Below are 14,798 nucleotides of genomic sequence, written 5' to 3' on the forward strand. Positions count from 1 at the left end.
GGGCATATTCAGAAATAACCTCAAAACTCAGAAACCAAAGGCTTTTAACGTTAAAACCGGGTTTCGATACCCGTGGTAGGCAAAGCACAGATAGTCCATTATGTCGTTTTATGCTTAAAAACAAACAAAATTTTAGAAGTAGTGGAGTTATCTCTGCGTGTTATTGTTACCCAATAATATTTCTTGTGGTATCTGTCTAACTTAACTGTATTTCTTCTTTTACCAAATTTTTGTTTGGATATTTGAGAACAACTCAATCAAACCGTCAAGTGTTAATTGTCTCACATGCAAATTATTTGGTTGTTGTTTCTTATGTTTTGTCATATTATCGTTTCTAACAGTTTGTAAAACGGCCAGTCACTGCGACTCACAATTCTATAACATGATGTTACCACGTGAAGCGGTCCACGTGGTTTCATGATATGGTTTCTCCATCATGAAGCACCGTTAGGGGTGGAACCTGCTTTCTTGTTTTTGATGTTTTGTGATAATTAAAATTAAAAATCCAAATTCTGACGTGAGAGCATCATACGTCTTCTCCCGAGATATTTTCTTATATATTGCACGTAACCACTCCTGCTGCTAGAGATTTGGGGAGTCTTGATGGAACTCGAAAATACGACGACGTTTTAACAACTGACTGTAGCAAGTTATATATTTCACTAATATATCATATCGAAGTAAACAGCCAATCAAAAAAACAACATTAAGTATTTCACAATAGTGATAAAGTTGCACTTTAAATGTTTACCGTGAGGAACCTTATATTAAATACAACGTACTAAATCAAATTACTTATAACCTGTATATTAACTTTCAGAAAAGACATGACTTTCATTTTTGCTTGGGGAAGCTTTGCTCGTGAGGGCCCTCTTCCCATGATTCCGTTGGCCTCGTATAGTTTTATATTCTCCTGATCTATTATCTGACAGTTTAAAAAAAATAATGTAGTTGACCACCTGGTGGCATAAAACTACCCTAACTACATACTCACTATAAAAAATAGAGATACACTAATATAAGTGGTTAGTGTTAGGGAAATTATATAACATATTCTTACAATAATTATTTCTTGTAACAATGAATCGTTACATATGTTTAAAACGTACACATACAAGTCTACTGTTCAGAGGATATGATGCTAAACAATAGTATGGAGAAACTGTTGAATCTTCAGCCATGAGTGAAGGTTCAGCTCAACAAGCATCACTATATTGTTATTATCGAGACACCGATAACTGTGTGAACGACACTTTTTTCTCAACACTTATCAGAATAACACCATCTCTCCCTCCCACTGAAACCATTTTAAGGTGTTTTTTAAAGATATTTTATAACCCAATATTACTTCCCTAGTAATAACTTAAGCTCTTTTGAAGACAAGAACTGTTTTTTTTTTAATTTCGCACAAAGCTACTCGAGGGCTATCTGTCCCTAATTTAGCAGTGTAAGACTAGAGGGAAAGCAGCTAGTCATCACCACCTACCGCCAACTCTTAGGGTACTCTTTTACCAACGAATAGTGGGATTGACCGTACCATTATAACGCCCCCTCGGCTGAAAGGGCGAGCATGTTTGGCACGACTGGGATACGAACCCGCGACCCTCAGATTACAAGTCGCACGCCTTAACACGCTTGGCCATGTCGGGCCTACAGGAGCACCATCCGTACCTAATTTAGCAATGGGAAGGCAACTAGTCATCACCACCCACCGCCAATTCTTGGATTACTTTTCTACCAACGAATAGTTGGATTGACCATAACATTATAATGCTTCCATAATTGAAAAGGCGGGCATGTTTTGTGTGAGAGGGATTCAAACCCGCGACCCTCGGACTGCGAGTCGAGTGTCTTAACCATCTGGCCATGTCGGACTTAAGAACTCTTTTATCTGGTTTTCCCTAACGTTCAAATCTTCACTGCGTAAAGAGATTGATTTGAAAGCCAAAGTTCATCAGAACATATACTGCATATTTTCAGAACAGCTATCAGTCTCGGCTCTACTTAGTTTATGTAGAAAAACAACTTACTAAACACTTCCAATGATAAATCCTTTAATAAGTCATACAATTAAGTAAAACTCACAAAACCTAGTCTTCCAACAAACAAATTACTTCATAAAAACTATAAATAAACCTTATCCTTTAGGATGTAACAAAAAGTAAATATTCTTTAAATAAACACCAGAGTAAACCTATTCTTTCAATAAATTAACATGGTAAATAGGATATATGGATAGTTAAACAATTCCACACAGAAATAACAAACTTTACTGTAAACATGCTACACTGTGTGTTGACAACCATCACACTGGCTAGATTCGCGGAAGCTGTCCAACAAGGGATATTTTGTTGCAGTTTTGCCCGAGATGAAAAATAAAAATAGCTCAGGAAAGAGTACTTTCCATCTTGTTGTACTCATGGTTTCCATAACGTAGCCATCCAGTGTGTGTGTGGTTCCAACTTTAAGTCTGGAAGCTAACACCACTAAATCGTCAGTTTTGGTTCTTATGGTAGTTAGAACTGAGATAGTCCATCTAAAAACTTTACACTTAACAAAGGCCACTCTTTAAAACACCCAGAGCTCACTGGTTTGATTACTATAATTTTTTTATATAGTAACTAGAAAATTTCCAATGGTTTAGATGTGTTATTTTGTTTTAAGACTTTTATACACGAAGGAGATTTGTTTGTTCACCCACTGCTACAATCAGAGTTATCTGTGCTAGCCATCCCTAACTCAGACCCAGAGGAAAGGTAGCTAGTCAACACCACCAGTTCTGAATAACATATTATAATGATCTTGTTACCAAAAGGTAGAACATGTCCGGTAACATGGATTTGAACACTAACCACTAAGACAGAAGGGTAAAAAAACATGGCACACTTCACTTTCATTTCTTTTAAACTTTTAGATTTGAGTTCAATGACATTAATATGAAACCAGTTAACTAAATCACTGGCTACTCTGTGATATACTAGTGGTAGACTTTCTTGTAAGTTAACTAAATCACTGACTACTCTGTGATATATTAGTGGTAGACGTTCTTGTAAGTTAACTAAATCACTGACTACTCTGTGATATATTAGTGGTAGACGTTCTTGTAAGTTAACTAAATCACTGACTACTCTGTGATATATTAGTGGTAGACTTTCTTGTAAGTTAACTAAATCACTGACTACTCTGTGATATACTAGTGGTAGACTTTTTTGTAAGTTAACTAAATCACTGACTACTCTTATATACTAGTGGTAGACTTTCTTGTAAGTTAACTAAATCACTGACTACTCTGTGATATATTAGTGGTAGACGTTCTTGTAAGTTAACTAAATCACTGACTACTCTTATATACTAGTGGTAGACTTTCTTGTAAGTTAACTAAATCACTGACTACTCTGATATATTAGTGGTAGACGTTCTTGTAAGTTAACTAAATCACTGACTACTCCGTGATATATTAGTGGTAGACTTTCTTGTAAGTTAACTAAGTCACTGACTACTTCGTGATATATTAGTGGTAGACTTTCTTGTAAGTTAACTAAGTCACTGACTACTCTGATATACTAGTGGTAGACTTTCTTGTAAGTTAACTAAGTCACTGACTACTCTGTGATATACTAGTGGTAGACTTTCTTGTAAGTTAACTAAATCACTGACTACTCTGTGATATACCAGTGGTAGACTTTCTTGTAAGTTAACTAAATCACTGACTACTCTGTGATATATTAGTGGTAGACGTTCTTGTAAGTTAACTAAATCACTGACTACTCTGATATATTAGTGGTAGACGTTCTTGTAAGTTAACTAAATCACTGACTACTCTGTAATATATTAGTGGTAGACGTTCTTGTAAGTTAACTAAGTCACTGACTACTCTGTGATATACTAGTGGTAGACGTTCTTGTAAGTTAACTAAATCACTGACTACTCTGATATATTAGTGGTAGACGTTCTTGTAAGTTAACTAAGTCACTGACTACTCTGTGATATATTAGTGGTAGACGTTCTTGTAAGTTAACTAAGTCACTGACTACTCTGTGATATACTAGTGGTAGACTTTCTTGTAAGTTAACTAAATCACTGACTACTCTGTGATATACCAGTGGTAGACTTTCTTGTAAGTTAACTAAATCACTGACTACTCTGTGATATATTAGTGGTAGACGTTCTTGTAAGTTAACTAAATCACTGACTACTCTGATATATTAGTGGTAGACGTTCTTGTAAGTTAACTAAATCACTGACTACTCTGTGATATACTAGTGGTAGACTTTCTTGTAAGTTAACTAAATCACTGACTACTCTGTGATATACTAGTGGTAGACTTTCTTGTAAGTTAACTAAATCACTGACTACTCTTGACTAGTCTGTGATATACTAGTGGTAGACTTTCTCGTAAGTGTAAGAATTTTCTTTTTTTGATCTGTTTTGTAACTGCAGAAACAGTTACGTTACACTGTGTAAGGACTTAACTTGATTTCTGTGTGTCTACTCATGTAGTACTTAACCATTATTTTCAAAGCATATAACTAAAAGGTTTGTCTGACTTAATGTTCTCCTTTAACACTAGAGGTCTCTGATCCATTCAAATGAATAAGTAACATACAAACTTACGTTCCAAGAAAATCAGTTTTATGTCTGTTGCAGGTTCAATGTTTACATCAACATTTGACATGGGGTTTGGACCTGGCAGTTTAACCAGGCTCAATGAAGTATATACAAAAATCACAAAATATCACTACATTACTTATCAAATTATATATATGTACACATTGTAGCAACTTCTATACACAAGGCCTAACACACAGACTAATAAAGCAACAGCTTTGTTCAAGTGTGAACAGTGTTTCTATGTATTAGCCTGATGATTAGAAATAAATGAAAACTTTGAGGCTAGAATTCTTTGGAAAGGTTTGGATACATAATTTATGGTCACAGAATATATAAAGTAACATTATACATTATTTTCTTAGAAATGGATACAATAACTCTTAACATTATAATTACCATACACTGGGTTATTTCTAAACCTTGTCGATGAGAGGACACAATATTTACAAGGTTCCCACACAAAATCACAAACTTAGTCTGAAGTCACAATCAGAAAATGTTGAACTCTAATGTTTTGTATGTTTTAATCCTTTAGTATGTATTCATCAGTTTTAGTTTGCTATAGAAGCATTAAAATGTTTTTAAAATGTTTATAGACTGAGTAAGGTAACAGGACTGTATTTATATCAATACATATTAACCTAAAACAAGAAAATGAAAATAAACAAACTGTGCAAGTGACAGTGGTGTTTACGTAAGCATCACTAGAGAAAACGAACTTTCTGTAAAATTTACATTGATAAAACCATTATTTAAAAATCCAGGAAAAATATTATGATAAATGAAAGGCCGATATAGTTTCTGATGTACAACATTAAAAGCAGATAATCAGAGTTCAGTCGTGTTTCCTTCGTTTACTACCGTTGCTGCCTTCGTAACTTTGGTAATGCTTCCTCTTGTCTTTCAGTCTCCAGTTACCCTCTCCACCTCCTCGACCATGCTTGTACTCCTGTCTCCTCATCTGTTCTTGCTCGTTCCACATGTTATTGCTACCCCACGGTCGTGGTCTCCAATTTGTTGGCCATTCAGCAGGGTTAGGATGTCTTGGAACATTGCCAAATGATGCCCGATTTGTTGTGGAATTAGCAAGGTAATGTTCACCAACACCACCAAAAGGGTGCCGAAAAGAATTATAACCACCCATTTGTTGTTGTTGTTGTTGCAGAGGAGGACAGAACTGTGGTCTCACAGGTTGGCGATATATGTTAGGGCTTGGAAAAGGATTACCAAAGTGTGGGGGTCTGGGATAGTTTAAACCAGAGGGATCACATGGTGGAAGGGGGGGTTGTACAGTTGCATTACAAGGTGGGGCAGGTGGAAGTCGTGGACCCAAAGTCGTTCCTACGGGTCCTGGTAAACAAGGAACCAAAGGAAAGGATGGGGACGTGAGGGAATTCTCCAGCTCTTCTGGGTCAACCCCCGGTGGTAATGGCTCCACCAGCGGTGTTTTTCTTGGTGGTAAAGGTAAGGAGCTTCTCTCAGCTCCACCATTTGGATCATTGAACGGTAATGGAGTTGGTTTGTATGGTAAAGAGCTATTATTTGCTGGAATTACTGGAGGAGCATGCTGAGGGAGGCTTATGGGTTCCCCAACAGGAGGAATCACGTGAGGCGAGCTGTGAACTACATTATTGTCAGTAGTCTGGACTCGAGTTCTTTGATCTTGAATTTTTGTAGACAATACACTTTGATGGAGTTTGTTCTTGTCCGAGTTAAATGAAGTCTCTTGTCTAGATTCTTCGACGGAAACCCGCGAGACCTTCTCTTGACTTTCAGACACTGAAGATGTTTTTTCTGTGTTCTGACCAACATTTTGTGTTGCAAGAGTACCACTAGTAAACTGCTGAGTAACCTTGTTGATGGCTTTTATGATGGTTCGTAAGTTGGGTGGTAAGCCCGATGATAATTTTGTGAAAATGTCATCAATGCCTTCTGTGGTCTCTTTCTTTAAATGCTGTTCAGAACCAATATTACTTTCTACAGTTTTCTGGGAACTACACACTTTATTTGTCACTAATGATGGTGTAGCAGAAATCTGGTGACTACTTGAGCAAGTGACATTTTGATTTATAGGCCCTTGTATAGTTCCTAAGGTGTGTCCTACACCTTGAAAATTTGGCTGTTCAACTTCCATCTTCTCAGTTTCTAAATTTTCTTTATGATGACTGGACAGTGGGGAATGTTCAAGTCGTGTTTGAACAGAGTTAGGAAACTGTTCAGTGGCTGAAGACGAACGTGTCAACGATGCCCGATTTTTCCACGTTTCGGGCTTGTCTCTATCACAGCTGCCTACTGGCTGCGACACTCCAAAATTACTCTCTCTAGATTGGCTGATAGCAACATCTTCAAAGTCATCTTCTCGTGAAAGCTTTTCTACTGGAGGTGTGCGTGTGGGGTCACCACTATCTGATACTGACCGCTTTCTGATGGCAGATGTGTGAAAAGTGTTAAAGTGGTCATCAGTAAGTTTGGGAGTTTTTTCATCTGGAAAGGTTTCTAAGGGTGGAGTGTATGATGGCTCATACGGATCTGCATTCTCCATATGGAGATGGCTGAAACAGACAAGCATACATCTGTGTACATCCAGATTGTACAATATGTTAAACAAAGAACTCCCATCACGACCAAATGCCCACAAGACCCCTGAACAAAAGAGGGAATTTACTCTGTATTAATTAAACTTAAATTTTATTAAATTCAGTTTAACCATAATGTTTGAAGATTAAAGGGTATAAAACATAAAGAATAAACTTACTTACTGCTATGTACATGTTACACACTGAACTAGAACGTTACACAAGTTATACACTGACGTATATTGGAATATTTACATTAAAAAACACAGATGACATCAACAGCATACAGTTTGTCTGCTATCATATCTACAGTTGATTGAAATTCTGTTTTAGGACTGTTCATACCTTTCTGTAACTTGTCTCAGTGGTCGATTTTTATGTCTAACTATCACACCAAGGAGAATATGGGGTCTTGAAGGACTTAAGCCTGAAAAATAGGTGATGTTACATGAAAAGTTTCTATAATAAAACTGATTTATTACAAATTAAGTTACTGTACCCAACTCACACAATATTCACTCTATACTGTACTTCAAACAGGATGTTTTAAAACTAATCTTTTGTTACATTCAGACAGAAACCAAAACCAATATACAAGTAATCTTCAATGGGCTATTCTTTACCTTCTCACAGGAGAATGTGGATTGGTATCTGATTTGTTTTATTCCAAACCTTCCAAGTGTCACGTATGGTATCATATTTTACAGTTATTACAGTTATAATTACATGACAATCAAACAGACAACATCTGCATGAGAAACAGATATACTTTATCAAGGACTTTAAATCTAGCACAGTGACACTGGGTTAATTCAGGAATTTTAGTTTAACTATAGCACAGTGTTACACTACTTTAATTCAGGACTTTTAGTTTAACTATAGCACAGTGTTATACTGCCTTAATTAAGGACCTTTAAGTTAAACTATAGCACAGTGTGACACTGGCTTAATTCAGGACCTTTAAGTTTAACTATAGCACAATGTGACACTGGCTTAATTCAGGACCTTTAAATTAAACTATAGCACAGTGTGACACTGCCTTAATTCAGGACCTTAAAGTTAAACAATAGCACAGTGTGACACTGCCTTAATTCAGGACCTTAAAGTTAAACAATAGCACAGTGTGACACTGGCTTAATTCAGGACCTTTAGGTTAAACTATAGCACAGTGTGATACTGGCTTAATTAAGGATCTTTAAGTTAAACTATAGCACAGTGTGACACTGACTTAATTCAGGACTTGTATGTTAAACTATAGCACAGTGTGACATTGGTTTAATTGAGGACCTTTAAGTTAAACAATAGCACAGTGTGACACTAGTTTAATTCAGGACCTTTAAGTTTAACTATAGCACAGTGTGACACTGACTTAATTCAGGACCTTTAAGTTAAACAACAGCACAGTGTGACACTGGCTTAATTCAGGACCTTTAAGTTTAACTATAGCACAGTGTGACACTGGCTTAATTCAGGACCTTTAAGTTAAACTATAGCACAGTGTGACACTGACTTAATTCAGGACCTTTAAGTTAAACAATAGCACAGTGTGACACTGGCTTAATTCAGGACCTTAAAGTTAAACAATAGCACAGTGTGACACTGGCTTAATTCAGGACCTTTAAGTTAAACTATAGCACAGTGTGACACTGCCTTAATTCAGGACCTTAAAGTTAAACAATAGCACAGTGTGACACTGGCTTAATTCAGGACTTGTATGTTAAACTATAGCACAGTGTGACACTGGCTTAATTCAGGACCTTTAAGTTAAACAATAGCACAGTGACACTGGCTCAATTCAGGACCTTTAAGTTTAACTATAGCACAGTGTGACACTGACTTAATTCAGGACCTTTAAGTTAAACAATAGCACAGTGTGACACTGGCTTAATTCAGGACCTTTAATTTAACTATAGCACAGTGTGACACTGACTTAATTCAGGACCTTTAAGTTAAACAATAGCACAGTGTGACACTGGCTTAATTCAGGACCTTTAATTTAACTATAGCACAGTGTGACACTGACTTAATTCAGGACCTTTAAGTTAAACTATAGCACAGTGTGACACTGACTTAATTCAGGACCTTTAAGTTAAACTATAGCACAGTGTGACACTGGCTTATTCTAGAACCTTCACACAATGGAACTGATGTCACATTTCTGCACTGTTGAATATTTCTTGAGGATATAAGACGTATAATGACAAATACATAGAAAAGCTAAAAGAAGTAATATAACTATATTTTTATATGATACAAACTTCCATAACAAAGGTATTAAACAAACTCTTAAGGGGAAGAAACAGACAAGTAACTTACCAGGACCATCAAATGGCATTAATACAGTTGGTACAGGACTATATGAAGGTAGAGGTAGTATATAGAAATCTTTTATCATTTTGGAAGCGTTTCCAACAACACCAAATCGTTTACGAGAGTTTAGGTAAGAATAAAATGCTCCGTAAGGTACTTTCTCTTCATCATTAGCAGGTTGAAACCGTATTACAATTAACTCCTACAAAATACAGAATAAACAGTAATAATTTCTAGAAGGTTACAGTTAGTGATAATCTGTGTCAGATGTTTTAAAGATACTAAAATATTTGCTAATATAAACAATTATTTTTTTTGTATTTAGTATTGTGCAAAAGTGTTAGGATAAAGTCAAAAATTACATTTCAGGCTACTTCTAAAGAACAATGGGAGGTAGATGATCACTAGTGAAACATAAACAATTATTAGTCTTCGTATCTAGTAAAACAGAAACTCGGTGGAAGTGACCAAGTTCAGCAAACAGTTAATAATTTGTGTGTCACCCTTTTACTTTAATAACTACAGACAGAATTTCAAGTATTGTTATAACATATTTAATTAAAATGTCATTTGGAATTTTACCACAAATATCTAATACGTTTCCATAAGGTTTCTTTGGAAGTAGCCACTGATTTGTCGAGTTTTTCATATATCAAATCCCAGATCTGCTCCACTAGGTTGAGATCGGGGCTGTATGGGGCCCATTCCATCACTTAATGGACTCCTGCAGCTTCTTTCTTAGTTAAGTAATTTCTGTATAGGTTGGATGAATGTTTGGGGTCATTATCTTCTTGGTACTAGAATCATTTATCAATAATACACAAACCACTGGGTGCACCAGGATGAATCAGTATCTGATGTACCAGTCCATTATTCTACCTATTTTATAAATAACTCCTGTTGCTTCAACAGAAAAACACTGAGTATACCATGACAGTATCTGATGTACCAGTCCATTATTCTACCTATTTTATAAATAACTCCTGTTGTTTCAACAGAAAAACACTGAGTATATCATGACAGTATCTGATGTACCAGTCCATTATTCTACCTATTTTGTAAATAACTCCTGTTGTTTCAACAGAAAAACACTGAGTATACCATGACAGTATCTGATGTACGGTCCATTATTCTACCTATTTTGTAAATAACTCCTGTTGCTTCAACAGAAAACACTGAGTATACCATGACAGTATCTGATGTACCAGTCCATTATTCTACCTATTTTGTAAATAACTCCTGTTGCTTCAACAGAAAAACACTGAGTATACCATGACAGTATCTGATGTACCAGTCCATTATTCTACCTATTTTGTAAATAACTCCTGTTGCTTCAACAGAAAAACACTGAGTATACCATGACAGTATCTGATGTACCAGTCCATTATTCTACCTATTTTGTAAATAACTCCTGTTGCTTCAACAGAAAAACACTGAGTATACCATGACAGTATCTGATGTACCAGTCCATTATTCTACCTATTTTGTAAATAACTCCTGTTGCTTCAACAGAAAAACACTGAGTATACCATGACAGTATCTGATGTACCAGTCCATTATTCTACCTATTTTGTAAATAACTCCTGTTGCTTCAACAGAAAAACACTGAGTATACCATGACAGTATCTGATGTACCGGTCCATTATTCTACCTATTTTGTAAATAACTCCTGTTGCTTCAACAGAAAAACACTGAGTATACCATGAAAGTATCTGATGTACTGGTCCATTATTCTATCTATTTTGTAAATAACTCCTGTTGCTTCAACAGAAAAACACTGAGTATACCATGAAAGTATCTGATGTACTGGTCCATTATTCTACCTATTTTGTAAATAACTCCTGTTGCTTCAACAGAAAAACACTGAGTATACCATGACAGTATCTGATGTACCAGTCCATTATTCTACCTATTTTATAAATAACTCCTGTTGCATCAGGAGAAAAACACCTTCACACTGACTCCCCCATGATTCATGATAGGTGCTATGCTCTGAGGTAAGTATTTTTCACACCTTCAAACCATCACACTGACTCCCCCATGTTTCATGATAGGTGCCATGCCCTGAGGTAAGTATTTTTCACCTTTCTTCCATCTGATGTACAACTTGCACTTTGAACCAGATATTTCAAACGTGGACTCATCTGTTCATAACAACCTTTTCCTATCATCAACAGTTTTTGTACTTTTTAGCAAATTTCAGTCTCTTGACAACATTTGTACTTCAAAATAAAGGTTTGAGTCTTTGTTACTGTAGATCTGGACACTTTTCTATCATTTGGTACATGGTTGTTTATCTCATGCTTGAGATCAGTGTCACGCTTCCTTTTGTCCTAAAGTTTACATAAACAAAAACACTTAGCATCCATATCATTGAGTTTAGGTGTTCTGTCTTTTCCTTTACTATTTTGAAATTTACTTGTCTTGGTCTTACAATCTAGGGTGTACTTGACAGTGTTTGGGGGCCATTTCAAGTCTGTAGTAATTTGTCCAAGTCCAACCAGCATCACATAAAACTTTCATATCAACTCTCACCTTTACTGGTAGTTCTCTAGCTTTGTGGACAGTGGCACGATGACAAAACTTAATACACAGTGTATTTATACTATACACTGTTTTATGAAATCTTTCTTTGAGTGTTGCTAAACTGATTTAACATACACTGTACCATATTGTGGTTTCTTTCCATGTAGATAAGACACTGCATGACAGTTATTTCAAACCCTAAATTTGATCAGTGTGTTCATTCAACAGAACCCTCATGACATGCACTTGGTATAAGTACATGTGGATTACAAGTATTCTCACCCTGACTCATTCAGCTGTTAACCAGTGAATCATTACCATAGTGTTGTAAGTAACATTCTGTAAGGATTAGATACATAAAATAGAAAGCACAATGCTAGATAATGTTATGTATCACAGCAATAGAAGGAGCATTACATTAAACAATGTTTACATGGAGAAAAATTACAGAAAAATAAAGTTTCTGACTAACAGTTTCAAAATTAGACCTAGCTGTCACAAATAACAATAGTCAAACTTGACAAACAATGTTTAATAGGTTTTTCATCCATCTGAAGAAGGGAATGTGAAATCAACATTTTGTCATAGAATATCTTCCTTGTGTTCCACCCACGAAACAGTATTAAACTATCACCGATGAATTTAACTAACTTTTATCTCTGAATAACACTAGACATAGAAAAGTTTTAATATATCTTTTTATGAAGAAGGTTCACACATACAGTTTTAAAAAGATTATTCAGAAAAAATATATAATTAAACCTGCTGGTTTCACCTTTATTATTCTAATTTTAATTAATAAAAAATATCTGTGCAAAAAAGGATATTTTTGGACACAAGTTTTATTGTGCCGTGAAAACCTGTGAACTACACCAACGTAAAGTTTGAATCTTAGTTCTCTACAGAACTAAATGTTACAGAATGTATAACATTATCTAAGTGTGTAGCATAACATTATCTGTGTAAAATGTTTCATTAACACACAAAGGTAAAATATACCTTATTTCCTGACTGTTTAGTCCTGCCAAGGTAATCCCAGATCTGTTCCTGAGTGACACGACCACAAACCTGCACTGTATCTGGAATATCCTGAAATATAACAAAAACTCATACTGTATCTGGAATATCCTGACAATTACAGAAACTTGTACTGTATCTGGAATATCCTGACAATTACAGAAACTTGCACTGTATCTGGAATATCCTGACAATTACAGAAACTTGCGCTGTGTCTGGAATATCCTGACAATTACAGAAACTTGCGCTGTGTCTGGAATATCCTGACAATTACAGAAACGTGCACTGTATCTGGAATATCCTGACAGTTACAGAAACACCTGTACTGTGTCTGGAATATCCTGACAGTTACAGAAACACCTGTACTGTATCTGGAATATCCTGAAAATCACAAAACAAAAACAGAGCAGCAAGACCCAGAATGCATATGTACTAAATTTTAAGTCTGTTTTACTAATATGTAATTGAAATAAATTATTTATCTATCGTTTTTTTAAACGTACTTTAGTGACAAAATACAAGGGGCAGATTTTGTTGTAGGAACTTCTCCCGAGTCAGTATACTCGTGTAAAAACTAAAAGATCAAGGAACAGATTTGATTGTAATACCCTAGCTTTGTTCAGTTTGTTCATACAGTAATTAGACAGCATGTGTAATGTTATTATTAAAGCAAATAGGAATTTAAGTAGGGAAAAAAAATAGTTATGTAGATAATATATTAAAGGTTTGTGAAAAATGAAACTGAACAGTTGGTATAGAATAACCTTAAACAGCTACCTGTGTGAGAAAGTCTGTAGGGCCAGATACTTTGTAGGCAGACGTAACAAATTTGGCTACATCCTGCATGTAGATGAATCCTTTCCACACAGAAGGCTGGGTTCTACTTGGTTTTATCTGGCTACAAGTGGTACTTCCCGAGTCAGGAGATCTGAAAATTTTTTTAATTTAGGACAGAACTAAGTTCTGTTACTTGAACAAGTAATAAATCACAACAATATCCAAGTAGAATTCATCTATCACAGAGCAGGTAAGAGAGTAAATGAACACACTACATAGTAATAATCTTTGTTCAAAACCACTGAATACCTACATAAACTGGACGTTACAATCAGACAGAAACCTTCCACATGTACATTAATTGCTGTTATCAATAAACTACTAAAACAAACAAACAAACAATAAGACAGATGACACACCAAATAAAACAAACAATAAGAAGACAGATGACACACCAAATAAAAAAACAAACAATAAGAAGACAGATGACACACCAAATAAAAAAACAAACAATAAGAAGACAGATGACACACCAAATAAAACAAACAAACAATAAGAAGACAGATGACACACCAAATAAAACAAACAATAAGAAGACAGATGACACACCAAATAAAACAAACAATAAGACAGATGACACACCAAATAAAAAAACAAACAATAAGAAGACAGATGACACACCAAATAAAACAAACAAACAATAAGAAGACAGATGACACACCAAATAAAAAAACAAACAATAAGAAGACAGATGACACACCAAATAAAACAAACAAACAATAAAAAGACAGATGACACACCAAATAAAACAAACAAACAATAAGAAGACAGATGACACACCAAATAAAACAAACAAACAACTGAGCCACAACTTCAGTCGATACTTGCTCATATTCCTATCGTACAAAATTTCTGACAAGCTCACTTTTGGTTAAATGTACATTAGTAAAATTGACTGTTTCTCTTAGTAGATCTTTGAAA

The 14,798-nt window shown here is 35.3% G+C and overlaps 1 protein-coding gene across 1 annotated transcript in view; it reads right to left on the minus strand.

The window, feature by feature from the left end:
* Nucleotides 1–4,615: 4,615 nt before the first annotated feature.
* The window catches only part of LOC143246812 (uncharacterized), a 75,526-nt gene continuing 65,343 nt past the window's right edge, over nt 4,616–14,798 (minus strand). Inside the window, exons 14-18 of the mRNA XM_076493981.1 lie at nt 13,818–13,968; nt 13,023–13,112; nt 9,504–9,699; nt 7,533–7,614; nt 4,616–7,163 (exon numbers count right to left, since the gene is read on the minus strand). Of these exons, the coding sequence (XP_076350096.1) occupies nt 5,447–7,163; nt 7,533–7,614; nt 9,504–9,699; nt 13,023–13,112; nt 13,818–13,968 (2,236 nt within the window). The 3' untranslated portion in view covers nt 4,616–5,446. The remainder of the gene's footprint in view (nt 7,164–7,532; nt 7,615–9,503; nt 9,700–13,022; nt 13,113–13,817; nt 13,969–14,798) is intronic.

The sequence above is a fragment of the Tachypleus tridentatus genome, chromosome 3 (assembly GCF_004210375.1).
Source record: "Tachypleus tridentatus isolate NWPU-2018 chromosome 3, ASM421037v1, whole genome shotgun sequence".
Taxonomy (NCBI): domain Eukaryota; kingdom Metazoa; phylum Arthropoda; class Merostomata; order Xiphosura; family Limulidae; genus Tachypleus; species Tachypleus tridentatus.